At 34.3% G+C, this 17,669-nt stretch overlaps 2 protein-coding genes across 6 annotated transcripts; both read left to right on the top strand.

The window, feature by feature from the left end:
- Positions 1 to 4,167: 4,167 nt before the first annotated feature.
- On the top strand, positions 4,168 to 12,299 carry LOC105128321 (type I inositol 1,4,5-trisphosphate 5-phosphatase 2-like). Of its 4 annotated transcripts, none has more exons than XM_011029932.1 (11): positions 4,168 to 4,531; positions 4,643 to 4,745; positions 4,828 to 4,920; positions 5,305 to 5,392; positions 5,479 to 5,583; positions 8,308 to 9,169; positions 9,655 to 9,839; positions 10,548 to 10,656; positions 11,133 to 11,281; positions 11,494 to 11,716; positions 11,946 to 12,299. In XM_011029932.1, exons 1-10 carry the CDS (start codon positions 4,502 to 4,504, stop codon positions 11,684 to 11,686), a joined length of 1,917 nt encoding a protein of 638 aa, XP_011028234.1. In that variant the 5' UTR covers positions 4,168 to 4,501; the 3' UTR covers positions 11,687 to 11,716; positions 11,946 to 12,299. The 4 variants fall into 4 exon arrangements, with proteins under 4 accessions (XP_011028234.1, XP_011028235.1, XP_011028232.1 ...); XM_011029933.1 differs by having other exon boundaries at positions 4,168 to 4,556; positions 11,949 to 12,299; XM_011029930.1 differs by having other exon boundaries at positions 4,169 to 4,531; positions 11,949 to 12,299.
- A 3,130-nt stretch (positions 12,300 to 15,429) lies between these two features.
- Positions 15,430 to 17,234, top strand: LOC105128322 (S-norcoclaurine synthase 1-like). 2 transcript variants are annotated; one of them, XM_011029936.1, is made up of 4 exons: positions 15,430 to 15,899; positions 16,024 to 16,271; positions 16,395 to 16,716; positions 16,795 to 17,234. In XM_011029936.1, exons 1-4 carry the CDS (start codon positions 15,642 to 15,644, stop codon positions 17,038 to 17,040), a joined length of 1,074 nt encoding a protein of 357 aa, XP_011028238.1. In that variant the 5' UTR covers positions 15,430 to 15,641; the 3' UTR covers positions 17,041 to 17,234. The 2 variants fall into 2 exon arrangements, with proteins under 2 accessions (XP_011028238.1, XP_011028237.1); XM_011029935.1 differs by having other exon boundaries at positions 16,792 to 17,234.
- Positions 17,235 to 17,669: the final 435 nt, after the last annotated feature.

Below are 17,669 nucleotides of genomic sequence, written 5' to 3'. Positions count from 1 at the left end.
TAATTATGAAAAATAAAATAAAATAGATTATTTTCTATCATTATCAATTTTCATAACAATTATAATTATGTTTCAATTACATCTATTTAGCAAATACTTCAATTCATTTTACATTTTACCCCAATTATTTGCTTCTTCTTCAAACTACATTAAAACACCTTTATTTTTGTAAGACAAAAATCTTGAATCTTGAGCGAGTGCAATGTCATAACAAATTTTATATGCATAGAGTATTTCATACATTTTTAAACAACATATATTTATATTTTTTAAGTCCTTCACATAGCATATTTATGATCGCTAAATTTTATTTTATAAAAACAAATATTAAATAGGATAAAAATAAAATTATAAAAATAATATTTAATTATAAAAAATTACTTTTGCAATAGTCTTCTTGAGTTGAAATGAACCTATCGTCGAGGTTAAATTATCCGTGAAAATGTTCAACATAACGTCCTTCAAGTCAATCCTTTTTAGTCAAAAATTGTTCTTCATTATAAACACTTCATCTTGATTCAATAGGAGACAACAAAAACCATAAAGGATTGTTGTACTTTAATACCATTCTATAAAGCTAGGAAGTAAATGATAACTTGTTTTGTTACAAGTCATTAAAACCCTCAAAGACATAAAGTGTTTGTCACACGACAATAGCTTCAAATGTTTACATGTTTATTTCAAGTCAAAACCCTCAAATAGCTCATGTTACATGTTAAAACCCTCAAAGACCAAACAAACCCATAATTATAAGGAGACATCAACATACATAATTTTATTTATTCATCTACTAAAAATACAAATCAAACAACCCTATCTATACTAGTTCTTGTGAAGCAAGCTGGCACCACCAGCTTGGTCAAAAACAATGGGCACCAATTCGGTGCCACTTACAGCACCAATTGGTGCCTACCTTGCTTTTATCTTTTGCAAGACAAAGGCAAGGATGCTTGCCTATAAATAGGTAGTGCATCCTCGTCATATGGAGTACAACACAAGAGAGAAATAAGAGAGGAAGAATAGAGTGAGAAAGGGAAAATAATCCCACAAAATTATAAGGTATTTGTGAGAGTAAGTGAGGTATTTTCTCTTATTATTAGAGAGATTTCAGTTGTTTTTCTATTAATAGAGAGAGGTTGTAATTCCCACATTACTTAATAAAATCCTTCTATACTTGCCTGTGGACGTAGCCCAATTTGGATGAACCACGTAAATTCTTGTGTGTCATTTCTTATTTTATCCGATCCTTTACCTTTTATCTTGTCGGGTTTGCATGTCTGCATCCTACAAGTGGTATCAGAGCCATGCCCCAGAGTTAGCCATGATGGATGAATCCTCGGAATGCCGAACAAAAGGTGGTGGGCCCTAATTAGATCATGATGTAATCCATAGATCAACTCTATTGGATAGGCGGTGTGCTCCGGATGCTTCATGAATGTGTCCTGATCCCAACATGGTGAAGAGAAGTTGACCTAGAAAGAGCAAAATTCTCAAGTCAGGTAGTGCTCTCCGGATGCTTCATGGACGTGTCCTGACCCCAATACAATGAAGTAGAGAGAAGTAGAGAATGAAGAATCCTGGTTGGTAGAAGAGAGTGGATGGATAAATGATCGTTTGAGGAGAGGCTCGGTGGTCCTTTGTTCGAGGGGAAGAATCATCGAAATGTCAAACAAAAGGTGGTGTCCATAGTCCTTACAGTTCTAGGTTTTTCATAAAAATAAAAAAGAACCTAAGACATAATTGTAGAGTTAATATAAGGATTACTAAACTAAATAAACATAGATAAAATTATGAAGACAATATTTAACTTTATAAAATTGCACTTGTATCAGTATTGATGCATATGAAATTGAAGGATAAAACTGATACTAACATGTTTTATATTTGTTATCGAAATTGAAGGATAAAAGGTTTGTTATAAATCAAAATCCTTAAAGATAGAAAAAAAAATCATAAGTATGGGAAGATAATCAAAATATTCATTCATTTATTTATTTATATCTCTACTTGCCAAAATTATATTAAAATCCTTTATATTGTAAAAAAATAGAAAGCTCTAATCATTTGAATAAAAATAAATAAACTATGAAAGATATTCCCTTCAAATAGAAAAGAAATCCCAGAAAAACATCATAATAAAAAATAGAAAGTATCTATTTTTTTATTAAAAAAAAAGCCCCCGCTTCAAATCTTTTACTTTAAATTAAAAAAATATTATTCTTTTTCCAAAACAAAATAGTATAAGAAAGTAGTACAAAGAATAAATTATTTTTTATATATAAATTAAATTTGTTTTTTTTTTAATTTAAGTATCTCAAAATATATGGTCAAAATGTATGCAATGAAACTTAATGTTCTCATAAAAACCAAAGTGAATAATCTATGGTCAAGATGCATGCAGGAGAGGAGGAGAAGAGAAATGGGGGCTGGAGTTTTAGTTCATTTGGATTCGTATTCAATTCGCTAGCGCCTCGTCAAAATATGTATTTTTTCTAAACACCTTTTAGAGTATGTAATTTTTTTAAAAAAAGTTATTATATTAATTTTTTATTAAAAAAAACCCTCCTACGGAGGAATGACCTTGTTACCGGAATGTCCAATCTATGTCAGTGCCGACAAGCTCCATTTTGTGGATATCCATGGTAGTCTTCCTAATGTTCTTGCTGTGTCCAACAACTCTAGATCCTAAAACTGCACCTGCCATCAACGGTACATGCTACCGTACATGCGTCCACATAGCCAAGTTCAGCAGCGAAAAAAGCAAGGATCCCATTGGCATGCAATTAATAACAATGATTTTCTCAAAAAAGGAAAAAAATTTCTCATTTTGCTCGTCTTTATACACGGCTGGCAATCTTCCAAATTCTAAAGTTTTAAACAAGCAAAGGCTGTCATGGTAACTTTGATCATCAACTTCCTATGTATTTCTTCGCCTTATGTAATCTAACTATTACGTATGTATTTGGGAACTTTGATCAAACACTACGTTTTGACTTGATATAAAATCTGGATTTTTCCCTTATCAGTGAGGCGAGGTCTGTCAACTTCAACAAAAACACTGATAGACTCCCTAATTATATGCACGCACGGCCTTAAAAATAAATAAATAAATAAATAGGAATAGCAGAAAACAGATGGACTCTTAAATTTAATAGTTGAAAAACAATATGGGAGAGGGCTTCCCCTTCACATATAGTGCGCTTACCCCATCTTCTGTTGTCCGTTCTGCATCAGTTCAAGGGTCATTTTTCTTACACACTACACAAGCACATATTATATATATATACCACCGTCCTACCAATGAATCACAGCTGTCCTTTGAATGTAATCTGTTGATTTAAACCCTACATTAATTGTAGTGTCAATCCCACTTTTGGTTATTTAAATATTTGCATGTATGAAGCTGTTTTTTACTGGTGCGAGGGTATGCTCAGTTTTGTTTATGTATCTGCTTACATAAGACTAATTTGTCTTCTGAACGTAAAATCATTGTTACTGGTCTAAATTAGCTGAGTAAATGTCTGGTTTATGGATGTATTAGATTGATGTGGGCCAGGGCTTACTGCAGTCCGTTCACCTTGACTTGGATTTTTCGATATGATTTAAGAATTAGTAATTTGCATGATGGTAAGTGCCCAGTCGAATATCCTCCAGGTTTGATTAGGTTGGGGGGTTAATTTAACATTTTAGGCAATGTGTGTGTGCGCGCGCGCATAGCTTTGGAATTCATTGTTGTTCATGTTCTTATTATTTTTTAGTTTACTGCTGTGCTTAACTGTCAACTTCGCGGCCTCCTTCCCAGTACGTTTCTAATTGTAATGGCTGTACCGTCCATTGATTTTAAGAATATTTTTAGGAGTGTAGGGTTGTCAGGGAGAAAGTGACATTTTGATTAATTTTCATAGAACTTGATTTAAGAAAGGTTGAAATTTCTATAATATCATGTGCTGGGATCAGGGGCGTAGCTGATAGCATTTAATAGGACAGGCCAAAATTAATATAACGAGATATATTATTAAAAAGCTAATTTATTTAAAATAAAAATATCATACTATTCCATATTTAAATACTAAATAAAAAATTAAAATATTTTACAGGGGTCCAGGCCCTGCTTGCCTCCTCCTGTTCCGCACCTGGCTGGGATGCTTTCGTATCAGAAGATTTTACGACGTAATATTGCTGGACCAGTGAATTATTCTCTTTTTTATCAAGTTGAGGTTGTGGATGACTATTAAATATGTCCATAACTTTTCTGTCCTTTCTGTTTGCTCCCAGTATCAATCTTTCTTTGAGTGTGGAATCACAAAAAGCATACCCTTAGGTCTTGTAGTTCTGTAATGGCCTCTATAGTCTCTTAATTATTCGAACACTTTATCTCCTAGGATGTTGACAAGCCCAAGTTCGGTCCTGCTTCCTTTCTGAGGGGCTTGCTCTGATTTCAAAGTCTGCTATATAAATTGTTTATAGACCCTCAACCGAAAATAGTTGTTCTTGATTCAGGATGAGGACCGGGAGAGGAAAGCGTGCTGAGGTATGCTTAATTGCTCCTTGACTTGGTACTGCTTGTAATTCTTCTTCTTCTTCTTTCTTTCTTTTGATGGCCTGCATGTTGTTTATTTTGGAGAGCTGCATTTGATTGCAGGCTTTCTGGCCTTCACTTGTGATGAAGAAATGGTTGAACATAAAGCACAAGGTTAATGATTTTAGTGAAGATGAATACACAGAAACTGAGAGTGAAGATGATGGTATGGTTTTTAAGTGTTTGCTTGTGATGGTCTTTCTTAGTTATTTTCTGTGCTTGATCATGTCCTGTCAATTTTCATACAGCTTCCTCTGTTAAAGATGACAGAGTTAATGTGAATGAGGATCGTGCACATAGGATGCGGGGGAACCAATCTGTGTTTCAGAGTCAAATTTCAGGCAATAATCTGTTTTGTATCTGTTATTAAACCTGTTTTTTCCATGTTCAATGCACTCAAAGCTCAAAAGCATTTGAGTCTGTTGTATGTATCGCTTAATCCTTTTGCATGTCACCAATTCCCCTCTTCATTAAGATTGTTTCAGAGACATGAGCTCCACAAGAGTAAGCTTTTGAGGTCTACATACTTACAAAAGACTAAGCTTCTCGAGGTGTTTGTATAAAGGGCGTCAGAAATTTGAGCTCTGCCGGCTTGTAATTCGAAGCCTTTAGCAATTATGCAACCCTCTTCTCCGTTATGCTGCTTTACATATTAATATAGTTGTGTATCTTATGCTTCCTTGTGGACTTGATGATTATGGAAAGATAGTTTTTAATTTATACAGGTGCACCTTCTAAGGGCTATTCATCAGGACATAGGCGAGGGAAATCTGAAACTCTGCGTGCTCAATACATAAATGCAAAGGATGTGAGGTTTGGAATTTATCTGCTTGTTCTTCGAAAAACAGACTAAAAGGTTTTGATTCTTAAGAAGACAGCTTGAACATTGGTTATTGCAGGGTGACAATAGGTACTTGGAATGTCGCTGGAAGGCTTCCGAACGAGGATCTTGATATTGATTGTTGGCTTTGTACAGAAGAACCAGCAGATATGTACATAATTGGGTAAGTATTTCGTTACCTAGTTTTCTTATTTTGATGACTGGATATATTATAAGAATTTCCATGTGCGATATATCACAACATTAGTATATACACCAATTCTAATTTAAAATTTTATTATTGAATTTTTTTTAGGTATTCTGCTTTTATTATCTAAATCAACAAGTAAATCTGAAAATAAAGAAAAAAATAATAAAATTCCAAAACAAAATAAAAAATAAAAAAAATCTAAACTAAATAAAAAAATCTTAAATCAAATAATAAAATATAATAAATCTTTAACAGTAACTTCTAAATAAACATTGAAAAGTTTTCCCAATCTTCAATTATTGTGAAATTTTAACTATATAAAAAATAAAGCCTCTAAAATAATTCTTAGACAATTTTCATCCCAATCTAACAGTTAAATCAAAAATTATATTTAATAGCTTAAAGCTATAAATTAGATAAAAAAAATCTTTTGCATCACTTTTCTTGGGTTGGTAAGAACTCATCCTTAAGTTTAAATTGATCTTATCCCGATCACATGGTTATCTAATAAAAAAAAATTCAACCTTTTACATGCTTAATTTTCATTAGAAACATCAGCAACATGTTCATCCTTCCCAACAACAAATTCATTCTTAATGCCACATTAAAAACCAAAAAAACATATGCAAAAACTTTTGTAGCATTTTTTTTTTAAGCTCTAGCTTAACCATAATGACAAAACACCCCTTTATTTTTTATATCATCACCAACAAGATATGTGATGATTTCTCCACTAAACTTTTGGACACTTGGCATACAACTTTTATCTAAAGTCTACAAATATTAATTTTGACCCTATCAATGCTAAAATTTTCCTAGGCACATGTGAGACATATCCTCCTTCACAATATGCTTCATAAAAAATCACCTCTCAAAGCATATCTATTTTGTTCTCTTTTCATTGACATTGTAAACCATGATCTTTATATTTAAATATTCTTTTTCACATCTTCTTTACCATTCTAAGATTTGATTGTTGATTCTAATCCACTAAGGAATTAGATTCATCACAATACTTGGTTTTAACATCTATTCATCACAATTAAAAAGCTATTTTCTATTCTTGTACCTTTAAAACAGGTTTTTAAAATTGATCATGGATTTATGATCACTCTTTTCATGATTTCTTGGACTTCTCAGCTCTACCAGTTGATAGATTTCTTTTGTAGTGTCTCTCCATTTCTTCTAGCATCACTTTCTTAACACCTCTTTTTAATTCTACAATTTCTCTTTTATTACAAGCTTCTAAAAATTTCTCTTTCGAGTTGAACCTCTTTATCCCCTCTTACCTAAACACATTATGCTTTGTAACATCTACTAGAAATGCCTATGTAGTAGCACACAATAAATAAAATAGCCTAGAATTGCAGCACACAACAAACAATAATATGGAATTGTTGGGCTCAATCAAATTAAAAGTTACGATTAATAATATAAAACTAAAGTCTCTTGCATCATTTACCAACTTGTTTATATTTGCGATTGCTTCTATGTAAGATTTGAAGTGCAACTATTCAAGCTTATATGTTATTATGATCCGGTCCGCCAAGAATTTGACATTTATTTGTCAAGTATGCACCCTAGACTAAAAGCTGATTGGGAAACTTAAGTTTTAAGAGGATCTTCTGCCATCCAAGCAGCGTTTTTGTTGTCATTTGTTATTTGTTTCTAGAGCATGTTCATGAAAAAAATTACAAAAACAACTATGGTTGTAGCCCATAATGTTTTTTTTTTATTTGGAATTTGTTATTTTTTAATGTTAAAAAGTAATATAATATTACTTTTTAGATCTCACATAACACCAAACAGCAGATTGTTTTCTGACACTCAGTGTGTAGATGACATCAGAGGAGAGGTTCACACCTCGGTCCACGCCTGATCGGTTCCTTGATCAAAATTATCCAAAAATGTCGTCCTAGTAATTACCAGGCCCTGGCTGCTTGGGTCCAGAAAGTCCAGTTTTAGAAACAACTCCCTCAGAGCAGTCATCCCTCAACGCAGTCCAGTTTTAGAAAGTCCCGTTTTAGAAACACCTCCCTCAATAACAAAAACCAGAATTTCATACTGAATTGGAATGTTTAGTCACCTTTAAAGAAGCAGATACTCGATTCAAACTCTATGTGCTTGCTTGTATCTCCCATCAAATACTAGATGACTGCTGCTGTTCTTCTCAAAATTCTATGTCCTTGCTTATATCTACTCATGTACCGTCAAATGCTAGATGACTGCTGCTAATAATCATTCTTTAAGTTTTCAACGGTTTAAATTGATGCGTTAAGGGAATATATTGGAAGCATATTGTCAGCACAGCTGCAAGCGTAAGCTATTAAATAAAATTATAAGATATAATTTATATTATTTTTTAATATATTTTTTAAATGAAAACTTTTAAATTTAAAATTTATACAATTTTATATTATTTTATATTTATTTTTTATCAAATAAATAGAAATAATAAAATTTAAACTTGAAACTATTTAATTATCAAAACTCTAATATTGAAAAACCAACTCATTTAAAAATTTAAATTATTAAATAAAATCTAATAATATAATTTATATTATTCTTTCACATATGATAGTATGATCTGAGAGTCATTTTATCACTTGAACGAAACTCTTGGATGCGCCTGTGTGCTTTGATTCTTTATACAACAGGTAGAGATTTTAGCGTTCTGTTTATTTTTTCCTCGAACAGTTTCCAGGAGGTGGTCCCTTTGAATGCTGGGAATGTACTGGGAGCAGAGAGCAGCAGACCAATTCCAAAATGGGAGGAAATCATTAGAAGGACTCTGAACAAATCTCACCAAGCTGAAAGCAAACACAAATGTTTTAGTGCCCCACCCTCACCAGTATTAAGAACTTCTTCTGTTGCCGATGAACTTGCCGATGAGGTTGATTCTCTACCATTAGAGGCGATGAATGAGGAATATATTGAAGCTGCTGATGGTTGTGAATCTGACATACTTGAATTTGGCAAAGCTATTGGTATTGGAAATAATTTACACTTGAAGAGAGTATATGGCATTGATTGTGATAGTAGATTAGACTGGCCTGAACATTCCTTGGCTGCGACCCCACAAGTTATCTCTTCCAATTCCAAGCTACGGAGAGTGTCTAGCAGTTCTGCAAGAATAGGTTTCAATTGGTTAGAGAATCCCTCATTATTTAGTCCTCAGCATACTGCATTGAACAGGAGTGGACTAAAGAGATCTCACCAGAGTTCTGGAAATTTAGGCTCAATGTGGTTGGTGCAGGAGCAGAGGCATGGGGTTCCTGAAGTCCCAGAAGTTCCTGAGGTTATTGATTCATTCTCCGAGGTCTCTGATTGGTTATCTGAAGCAGAGGATGACACTTTCTTAGAAGTAACAAGCGGACAATTTTACAGTGAAATCATCAAAGATAATGACGATCCGCGCCCAAAGTATGTGCGAATTATTAGCAAGCAAATGGTAGGAATATATGTATCAATTTGGGTGCGTAAGAGATTGAGGAGGCATATAAACAACTTGGAGGTCTCTCCTGTTGGAGTAGGTCTTATGGGCTTTATGGGAAACAAGGTACTCCCTGCTCTTCCATTTTTTTTGTTCAGCATGATAGTTGACAAAGAAATTGCATTTCTACATGCATTTATATGAAGTATTTAGACTTTTTGGTGCAGATATTTTTGTGAAACTTAAGTTGATATACACATGGACCACAAAATGGAAAGAGAAATAATAAAGCAGTGTTGTAATTTTTATAACAAGATAATTGTAAATGCAGTAGTTGTAGCAGTGAAAGACATCTCATGATCCTGTCATGCTATGGAGGCTACTGTCTTAATTTTGCTAAAATAGTGAACAAATGTTTTATACATTGTTACTTTTTGAATTTTAAATGGGATGAGATAAGGTCCTCCATATTGTGATATAATGCCGGTGTGATGGCTTCATGCTGAAGAATATTGCATAGAACGTAGAGAAGATAACATGCGCGTTGATCATGGTTGAACATGCTTGCCTTCGCTTTACCAGCATCTTATTAGAGGCTACTGCTGATGCAGGGATCTGTTTCTGTTAGCATGTCTTTTTTCCAGTCAAGGCTTTGCTTTGTTTGTTCCCATCTGACCTCAGGTCAGAAAGAAGGGGCTGAACAAAGGCGTAATGCTGATGTCTGTGAAATTATTCGACGCACCCGTTTCTCATCTATCTCGGACACCAGTCAAGCTCAGACAATTCCATCCCATGAGTATGAAACCTTTTGAAATTGAACTTCAATATTCACTATGTTTCATGACTTTGCTTCTTTATAGTATTTCCACATGATATACTGCAGCATAGAATACTGAATTGCTACAGCACCAAGCATCTGTTTGCCTATTCATCCCATGAATGAATTTGTGTTATGCATGTCTGAATGCTGTGTGTGGATATTCACAGCAGGCGGCGTCTTATCTTCTCAGGGATTTTCTTTCCTAGCTTATTAAAATATGATGACTTGAGTCTTGAGCTCCATCCTCCTGCTTAATATTTTTTCATGATTTGTCTAGGGAATTAAAGTGGTTGGAGTAACCTAGGAAATCAATGTGTACGTTTTTTTTTTTTTTTTCAAATTAAGAGCGATATCATTGAGAAAACCTAGTTCCAGGAGAATAATAACTGAACTAAACAAGAATGCTGTTTCTTGCACATTTCTCATCTAATACAGGTATATAAGCAACGTGCTATTCTTGCTTTTTTTTCCTATCCTTTTGTACGTACAACGACATTTACTTGCCAGAATAAAAATGCACGTTAGTTGTTTCAGCGTAAACTTTCCAAAAATCATGATGTGATGACAAAGATGTTTTGATTTATGATCATGGCTGGATGTGTTAAATATTCCTTTTCCTCATGTGATCGTTCTATTTAATGTACCTGTTCATTGAAATTTATAATCGGATGCTTCTGCACACAGTCAGATATTCTGGTTTGGCGATTTGAATTATCGTCTCAATATGTTGGACACAGAAGTAAGGAAACTTGTTGCTTTGAAGCAATGGGATGAACTTATCAATAGTGATCAGGTGAGACTCATAAACGATCAAATTTTCTCCTGATAAGCATGTTGTACTAGCTAGTAGCCCAGGACAGATTATCTAGATATAACGTGGATCACACAGAACATATATACCTTTCATACTTGCTATAACAACGAAAAAAATCACCAAATCATTGGATGAAACTATTGCTTCAGGAACTCCTGGATCTTTAGCCATGAATGTTCTAAAAGAAGTACAATAAAAGGGCTTATCTTTGAAGGAGACCTGTGTGGTATTTTAGTTGGTTAAGTATTCTGAATAGATTTTTACCAACTGTGATCAACATGTTAGAAATGACTTCTTAACACATTGATTTGTCCTTCAGAAGTAATAGCTTTCTCATACGTGAGTACGTAGTATAATGACTTGCCCCTTCAGCAAATAATGCTTTCTGTTTTCTTCCAAGCATCATCTTGCTTGTTTTCTGGAGGAGCTGTTAACAGATTCATCTTGTGTGGCAGCTAAGCAAAGAACTCTGCAGTGGGCGTGTTTTTGAAGGATGGAAAGAGGGAGCGATAAACTTTCCGCCAACTTACAAATATGAAATAAACTCTGATACATATGTTGGGGAGAACCCCAAAGAAGGGGAGAAGAAGAGATCTCCGGCATGGTAAGTACAGGTTATATGGAAATAACAGTTTGCCTCTATTTTTTTCTTTAACCATAGTTAGGAAAAAGAGATTGGTAGGAAGAAATCCAAGATTTCTGCTAAAAGTCAGCTCTTGTTCTCGTAGTTTGGATGTTAGAGAAGTAAATCATAGAATCGAACATTTGAATGGTCTTGGTCACCTAATTATGTACTTGGCATCACATCATATGCAGGTGTGATCGAATACTTTGGTTAGGAAAAGGTATAAAACAACTTTCTTACAAGCGGTCAGAATTAAGGCTCTCAGATCATCGACCAGTCAGTTCAATGTTCTTAGTTGAAGTTGAAGTCTTGGATCATCGGAAGCTGAAGAAAGCTCTCACTGTCAATAGTACGGCCGTGCATCATGAGATATTCCTCGACTGATGTGGGAATTAGAACTTTAGCAGATAAAAGGTAAAAATCTAGACTGATTTGTAGGTTAGATTGGACTACATGAATACTTATTAACGACCAGATGATGAATGCAACAATCTAGGCTCAAATGAAGTTAGCTACCTTATGCACAAAATATGAATTTGGGGTCACAATTGGTACTGATTTAAATGCAGGCCTAACCATGGATCTTGCTGGTTTTTTGTTTTCCTTTGAGGGTATGCTGATTTTGTTGTCATATTCTTTCAAGCAGGGAATCGCTGATCACTCTAACAAGCTGAAGATAGAAATACTCTTCCATTTCCTTGGACATAGGCCTATTTTATATATGCAAGAAACACAAGCTTTTTTTGAATTTTTTGGAGATAAAGGCAGGACTAGGGAGTCATTTGTTATGAATTTTAGTTGTAACAGACGTAGCAGTGTGTCTCTCGCTTCTTTGGAATTAAACCTTCAAAATATATGTTCTTTGTCTGGTTCATTGGTATTGTATATTAACTTTAATAACTAGGCGTTCTCTGCATCTTGCATAGAAATTTTGGAGTCACGGTCCGTGGATATCTAAATTTCTGTGATTAATACTTGACGAAAGTTGTTCTCGCAATTTTTTTATTTTTTATTTTTTATTTTTTTCTTCATGTGTTTCTCTCTTCCTTTCTATTTTATTTTGATAGCATGTTGAGGATTGCTTCATGATTGCCACAAGTCCACGTGATATTTCTTTTTTTATTAGCTTTAGATTTTATGTTTCTAGCAAATAAAGTTGTGTCTTTAGGAGTTGTTAGTTTATTAGCACATCATATCATATCATAATTTGTATTTATGGCTATTAGTTATCATTTCAGTTTCTTTTTCTCTATTTAATTGTAAAGATGTTAATCAAATAATGCATTCAATTATCCCTTGTCTGCTGCATTTTAATATTCTTATCTTTGTAGTTTTTTAATTTCTTTTGTCTCTTTTTTTAATTCTTTAAAAATTATCAATTAGTATCAAAGTAATCTTCTTAAGGGATCTGTGATGGAACTCAGTACATATATAAACATGTAAAATAACTTAATAAAAATATTTTTTAAAGATATACAAAGCTTAACAATATTAATCAACCCCCAACGTACATATATACCTACGGAGAGATTATTAGGCAACATATACATGTTGCTCCCTGCCTCAAAATGGTGCTGTAACTTTCAAGAAATTTAGTACCAAAAACAAATCTCAATAAATTCTACTAGAAATGAATTCTCGAATAATATATTGTGCTTGTGCATGAGGCAGCCACACAATGGGGAAGGCAAGATGCTTAAGCTTTAGGCAACAAATACATGATGAGAACGCTGAAGAACATTATGATAAATACAAGAGATGTAACTCCCTTTCGAAGAATCCTACGGTCCATATGTCTAAAATCAGGAAGAGACAATCAATTGGCTCCGCTTGATTTTAAAACTCCAGCTAGATTTGACAACCGTTACTTGTAGCTCCAGTCTCAACAAGCATTCAGCAGCAAGCAACTTCAGCAGAAGAACAAACAAGAAGATCAAGCACGTGGTTAATTGGGATTCCAGGACTGTATTAGAGAGTTAGTTAGTGGTAGTTAGTAATTATTTGGAGGGAAAATCTCATGTATAAAGTTGCTGAAGTTCATAGCTTGGAAGTCAAGTAATCAATCAAACAGTCTCTATAAATAATCTTCTTCTCTTCTTATTTTTCTTTTTCATTCTCTTCAATCTCTCTTCTGCATTTCCAAGTAATTATGGTTGTGGTCTTAACAAGTTGGTATCGGAGTCTCTAAAGATCCACCAGCAACTTAATTCGCAGCATTCTCTGTCAACAATGGTAGAGAATAACAAAGTCAGAGCATTGGAAGAACGAGCAAGAATAGCTAGAACAAAGACATGAGGATTCCTTGTAGAATCAGAAACAGTGGGAGGAACAGTTCAAGAATAATGAATAATTCAAAACACAGTTGGATTCAATAATGACTGCACTGAAACCATATTTACTAATCAAGAAGCCGAGAAAGAAGAAATGAGGAATCATAACTCTAATGGAAGAATTGGCCCAATTGCAGAAGGAATCTTACCATTTCCAAGAAATAACACTAGATTGGAAGGATCTAATTAATTCTTGGGAAGGACATAAAGCGGAGGTCATGCTACACCTTTGCCAAAAATGGAATTCACAACCTCACAAGGAGATAGTCCTAGGAGTTGGATCAGAAAATACACGAATTATTTCAAGTTGCACCTTATTCTAGTGCATCAATGGGGGGAGATAGCTTCCATAAACATGGAAAGAAGATAAGAACAATGGTTTGAAGGATTTATGGTGAGTAATAGAAAGATAGTTAGTCAGGAAGATTTCATTATGGTAAATAAATCAAGGAATGCGGTTAACTCAAAGCTTGAATTTTAATTATTTGAAATTAATTATTGAATGCCTAGATGATAAGATTTTTCATATGATTCGTAATAATGACAATCAAATGTGTTTAATGAAAAAAAACGATAGTTGACTGGATGATAAAACAGAAAACAATAAATTGAAAAACATGGCGTAGATTAAATATACTCAAATGAAGATTAATGATGTTGAGTTTTATTTCAAAGGTCGTAATTAAAAAAAAAATATTAGTAGAACGAAGGCAGGTATACTTACCCTATCTCTCTATGCTTTACGTGTTAATTACAAGTATATCCATCACCTTCATTTTAATATTTTTACTCCGCTCCAGATCAGAGCATTTTGTGGAACAAATCAATGTCTTGTATTAGTTTTTACATGTACTTAAGCTTGAGGAAACCAAACAGGTTTCGATGTTGATTGTAAAGAAAGATGATTTTCATTACATTGAGAATGATTTTGTACGTTCAAAGAAATGTTGTATTTTTGTTATTTATTATATAATAAGGTGTAATTATGTTTTGACAGAAGTGAACGATAGTGAGCTCGTTTTAAATAAAAAAAATAATTCATTTTAAACATATATAACAGTTGAAGTACATGAACATGTTTGTTTCAATTACTTTAATTTTGATAGAAATTTTTAGTTCTTACATGTTTTTGCATGAAGTTCTTGAATGATTTGAACTTGCTTGCCTTCACTGCGTTAACTAGTGACCAAAGATATTTATAAATTGTAATAGATAACCTGTGATAGCGTAGAGTTATAAGCGTCTTATAATAAATAAAACAATGATGGAAAGCGATTTTATTGTAAGTTAAAAAAAAAATAGAATTGATAAACAAAAAAAAAATTGGTGATCGTCATTAGTTTGTGGGGCTCGGTGGAGAGGTGCACGGTGTCAGATAAACTAAGGTGGGTCGAATCAGATTTCTGGCTGTAGTGTTCGGCTGTTTGGGGCTGGCCCAAGTATCCAAGACTTCTGCCCGTTCGGGCTCAGCACAAACGGCTGGGGAATTTTTTTTATTTTTTTTTTTTTAATACACTATCAGATGCTGCCATGAACATGAGAAGAGCAGTCTCGATAATGAAGGCAACTTGAATGGTTACAAAATTGCCGAACCTGTACAGTTTGGATACAAAGAAACAAATGCATCCCACATCCACTAGCATGAATTCTCCGTATTTTCTTGTCTATTTCCGGCATTGATATACTAGTTTTTATAAATAATATGTGAGTACATGCAATGCTTACTCTCATAAATCAGAGTCAAAAGTGTTATATGCGAATAAAAATTGCCATAGATAATTGTTAAGTCATGCCATTTTATAACACCAAGGAATTGTTCTTTCATGTTTTGTTTGATCAAGAGCATAGATAATTGAATCTTTTAACCAATATGATTGGCATATCATGCCGTTTGCATAATTCCTAAGTAAGCAGTTGATTTTTTCGATGTTATATTTAATTATTATCTTTTTGTGTATATAGACTATATAGAAGGATTATTTGGAAAGAAGTAATTTTCGCGTAGAGAAATGGAGCCTGAGGTGGATAGAAGAAGGGACTTGGGCGGTTCTCTTCCTGTTGAGAATATGCAAGCACTTGCTTCCAGGAACTTGAAGGATGTACCATCCAGGTATATCAGACCAGAACTCCAATTCGATGAAGTTTCCGTTGATGAGTCTCTCCATATTCCGGTGATTGATATGAGCAAGCTTGTAGCTGATCAACTAGGTCAGCAAGATGAATTGGCTAAACTTCATTTGGCATGCAAGGAATGGGGCTTCTTCCTGGTACAAAGCCTTCCGATTCTGTTTAATCTTATTCACTACAGGTTCACTTCGTTGTCATTTAGTTTTGATGATGCTTATGAAGGTTGACCCGGTTTGATGAAAGTTACTGTTATGGTTGAAGCAGCTGATCAATCATGGGGTACTTGGAGAAGCCATAGAGAATATGAAGAGAGACCTACGGCAGTTCTTCAAGCTGCCACTAGAGGAGAAGATGGCATGTGCTCAGACAGCAAACAACATTGAAGGTTATGGTCAAGCTTTTGTTATTTCCGAGGAGCAAAAGCTTGACTGGGGTGACAAGCTTTTCCTTCTTCCAAATCCCATCTCCCAGAGAAACATGAGATTTTGGCCAGACAATCCCACTTCTTTCAGGTACATCTTGGATCCACATACATATTTAGCTTAAATAAAGCAGAAAAATAGCATATTGAATGCCTGATATATTGGATATGAAGTGACTAATGGAGTTACGATCTGGTGGCATGAATAAATAAGAACAACGTTGGACACGTACTCATCAGAACTTCAAAGAGTTGCTCTATCTCTGCTGAGATCTATGGCCGTGAATTTGGGAGTTGATCCAGAGGAGCTTGCAAACCTGTATAAAGATGTTCAAGGGATAAGAATGAATTATTACCCACCTTGTATGCAGGCAAACAAGGTGATGGGTCTCACACCACACTCTGATGCAACTGGATTGACCTTGTTACTTCAAGTTAATGAAGTGCAGGGATTGCAAATCAAGAAGAATGGTAAATGGTTGCCAATTAAACCCATTCCAGGGGCCTTCATTGTCAATGTTGGTGACATCATTGAGGTAAGATAGCATATATTTGTGCTGTTCCCATGTTATGTACATGAGTATTTTGCTTTCTGACTGGTCATTTTATAGCAGATAATGAGCAATGGGGAATATAAGAGCATAGAGCACAGAGCTGTTGTGAACCCAGAAAAAGAGAGACTTTCAATTGCAGCATTCCACAGTCCAATTTTGGATGCCATGGTAGGACCTTTGCCAGATCTTGTCAAGGAGAAGGGGGCGAAATTCAAGAGCATAACAAATGAGGAATACCTTAGGCTTGTTATTACAAGCAAACTTGATGGCAAAAGCTTATTGGATGACATGAAATTGGGGGAGTGAAATAGTCTTGAACAAGAATTTTATTTTGAAACCATGCCTTCCAGTGTAGACATGGCAGCTTGCGGCCTCTAGACTTCCCAGCTTGTCATTATATTCTCAGTTCTAAAAGCCAGAAAGTTCTTTCAGTAAAATAACAACAGCAAACATCTTGCTCAACAAGGAAGATCCTTAACCTGAGACCTCATTTTCAATCCCCTTCTCCATTTTTCTTGCGGTGGCTATCCATCTCCAAATACTGCTTTACAAGTGTTTATACGACGAATCTTTGCATTCTCAACCGTAAATTGAAGATTTGCGTTGTAAGAACGTCTGGTGTACCGTGAGATATGTTTGCAGTAAGGTTACGAACGGTACAGGCTTGCTTCTTTCAGGATATTTTCAGGATTTATGTATTCCAAAATTCCGTATTAAGAGATTCATCGAAGCTCCAACATGGAAAAGGATATAGTATTCGTACAAAATAACCACATTACCGGCAACAAAAAGAAACATGGACAGATTTCTTTGGAATTTCCAAAAAAAATGGATGATTAGATCTTTACATTATCTAGTTTAGTCATTTTTAATGATCAAGAAAATCTTACAATGTTAGAATTATAAAATTACTTGAAAAAAAAAATACTCTCTTG

Source organism: Populus euphratica, unplaced genomic scaffold (genome assembly GCF_000495115.2).
Source record: "Populus euphratica unplaced genomic scaffold, PopEup_1.0 scaffold49.1, whole genome shotgun sequence".
NCBI lineage: Eukaryota > Viridiplantae > Streptophyta > Magnoliopsida > Malpighiales > Salicaceae > Populus > Populus euphratica.
The sequence above is the reverse complement of the archived record's forward strand: the minus strand, read 5'-3'. Positions and strand labels throughout refer to the sequence as shown.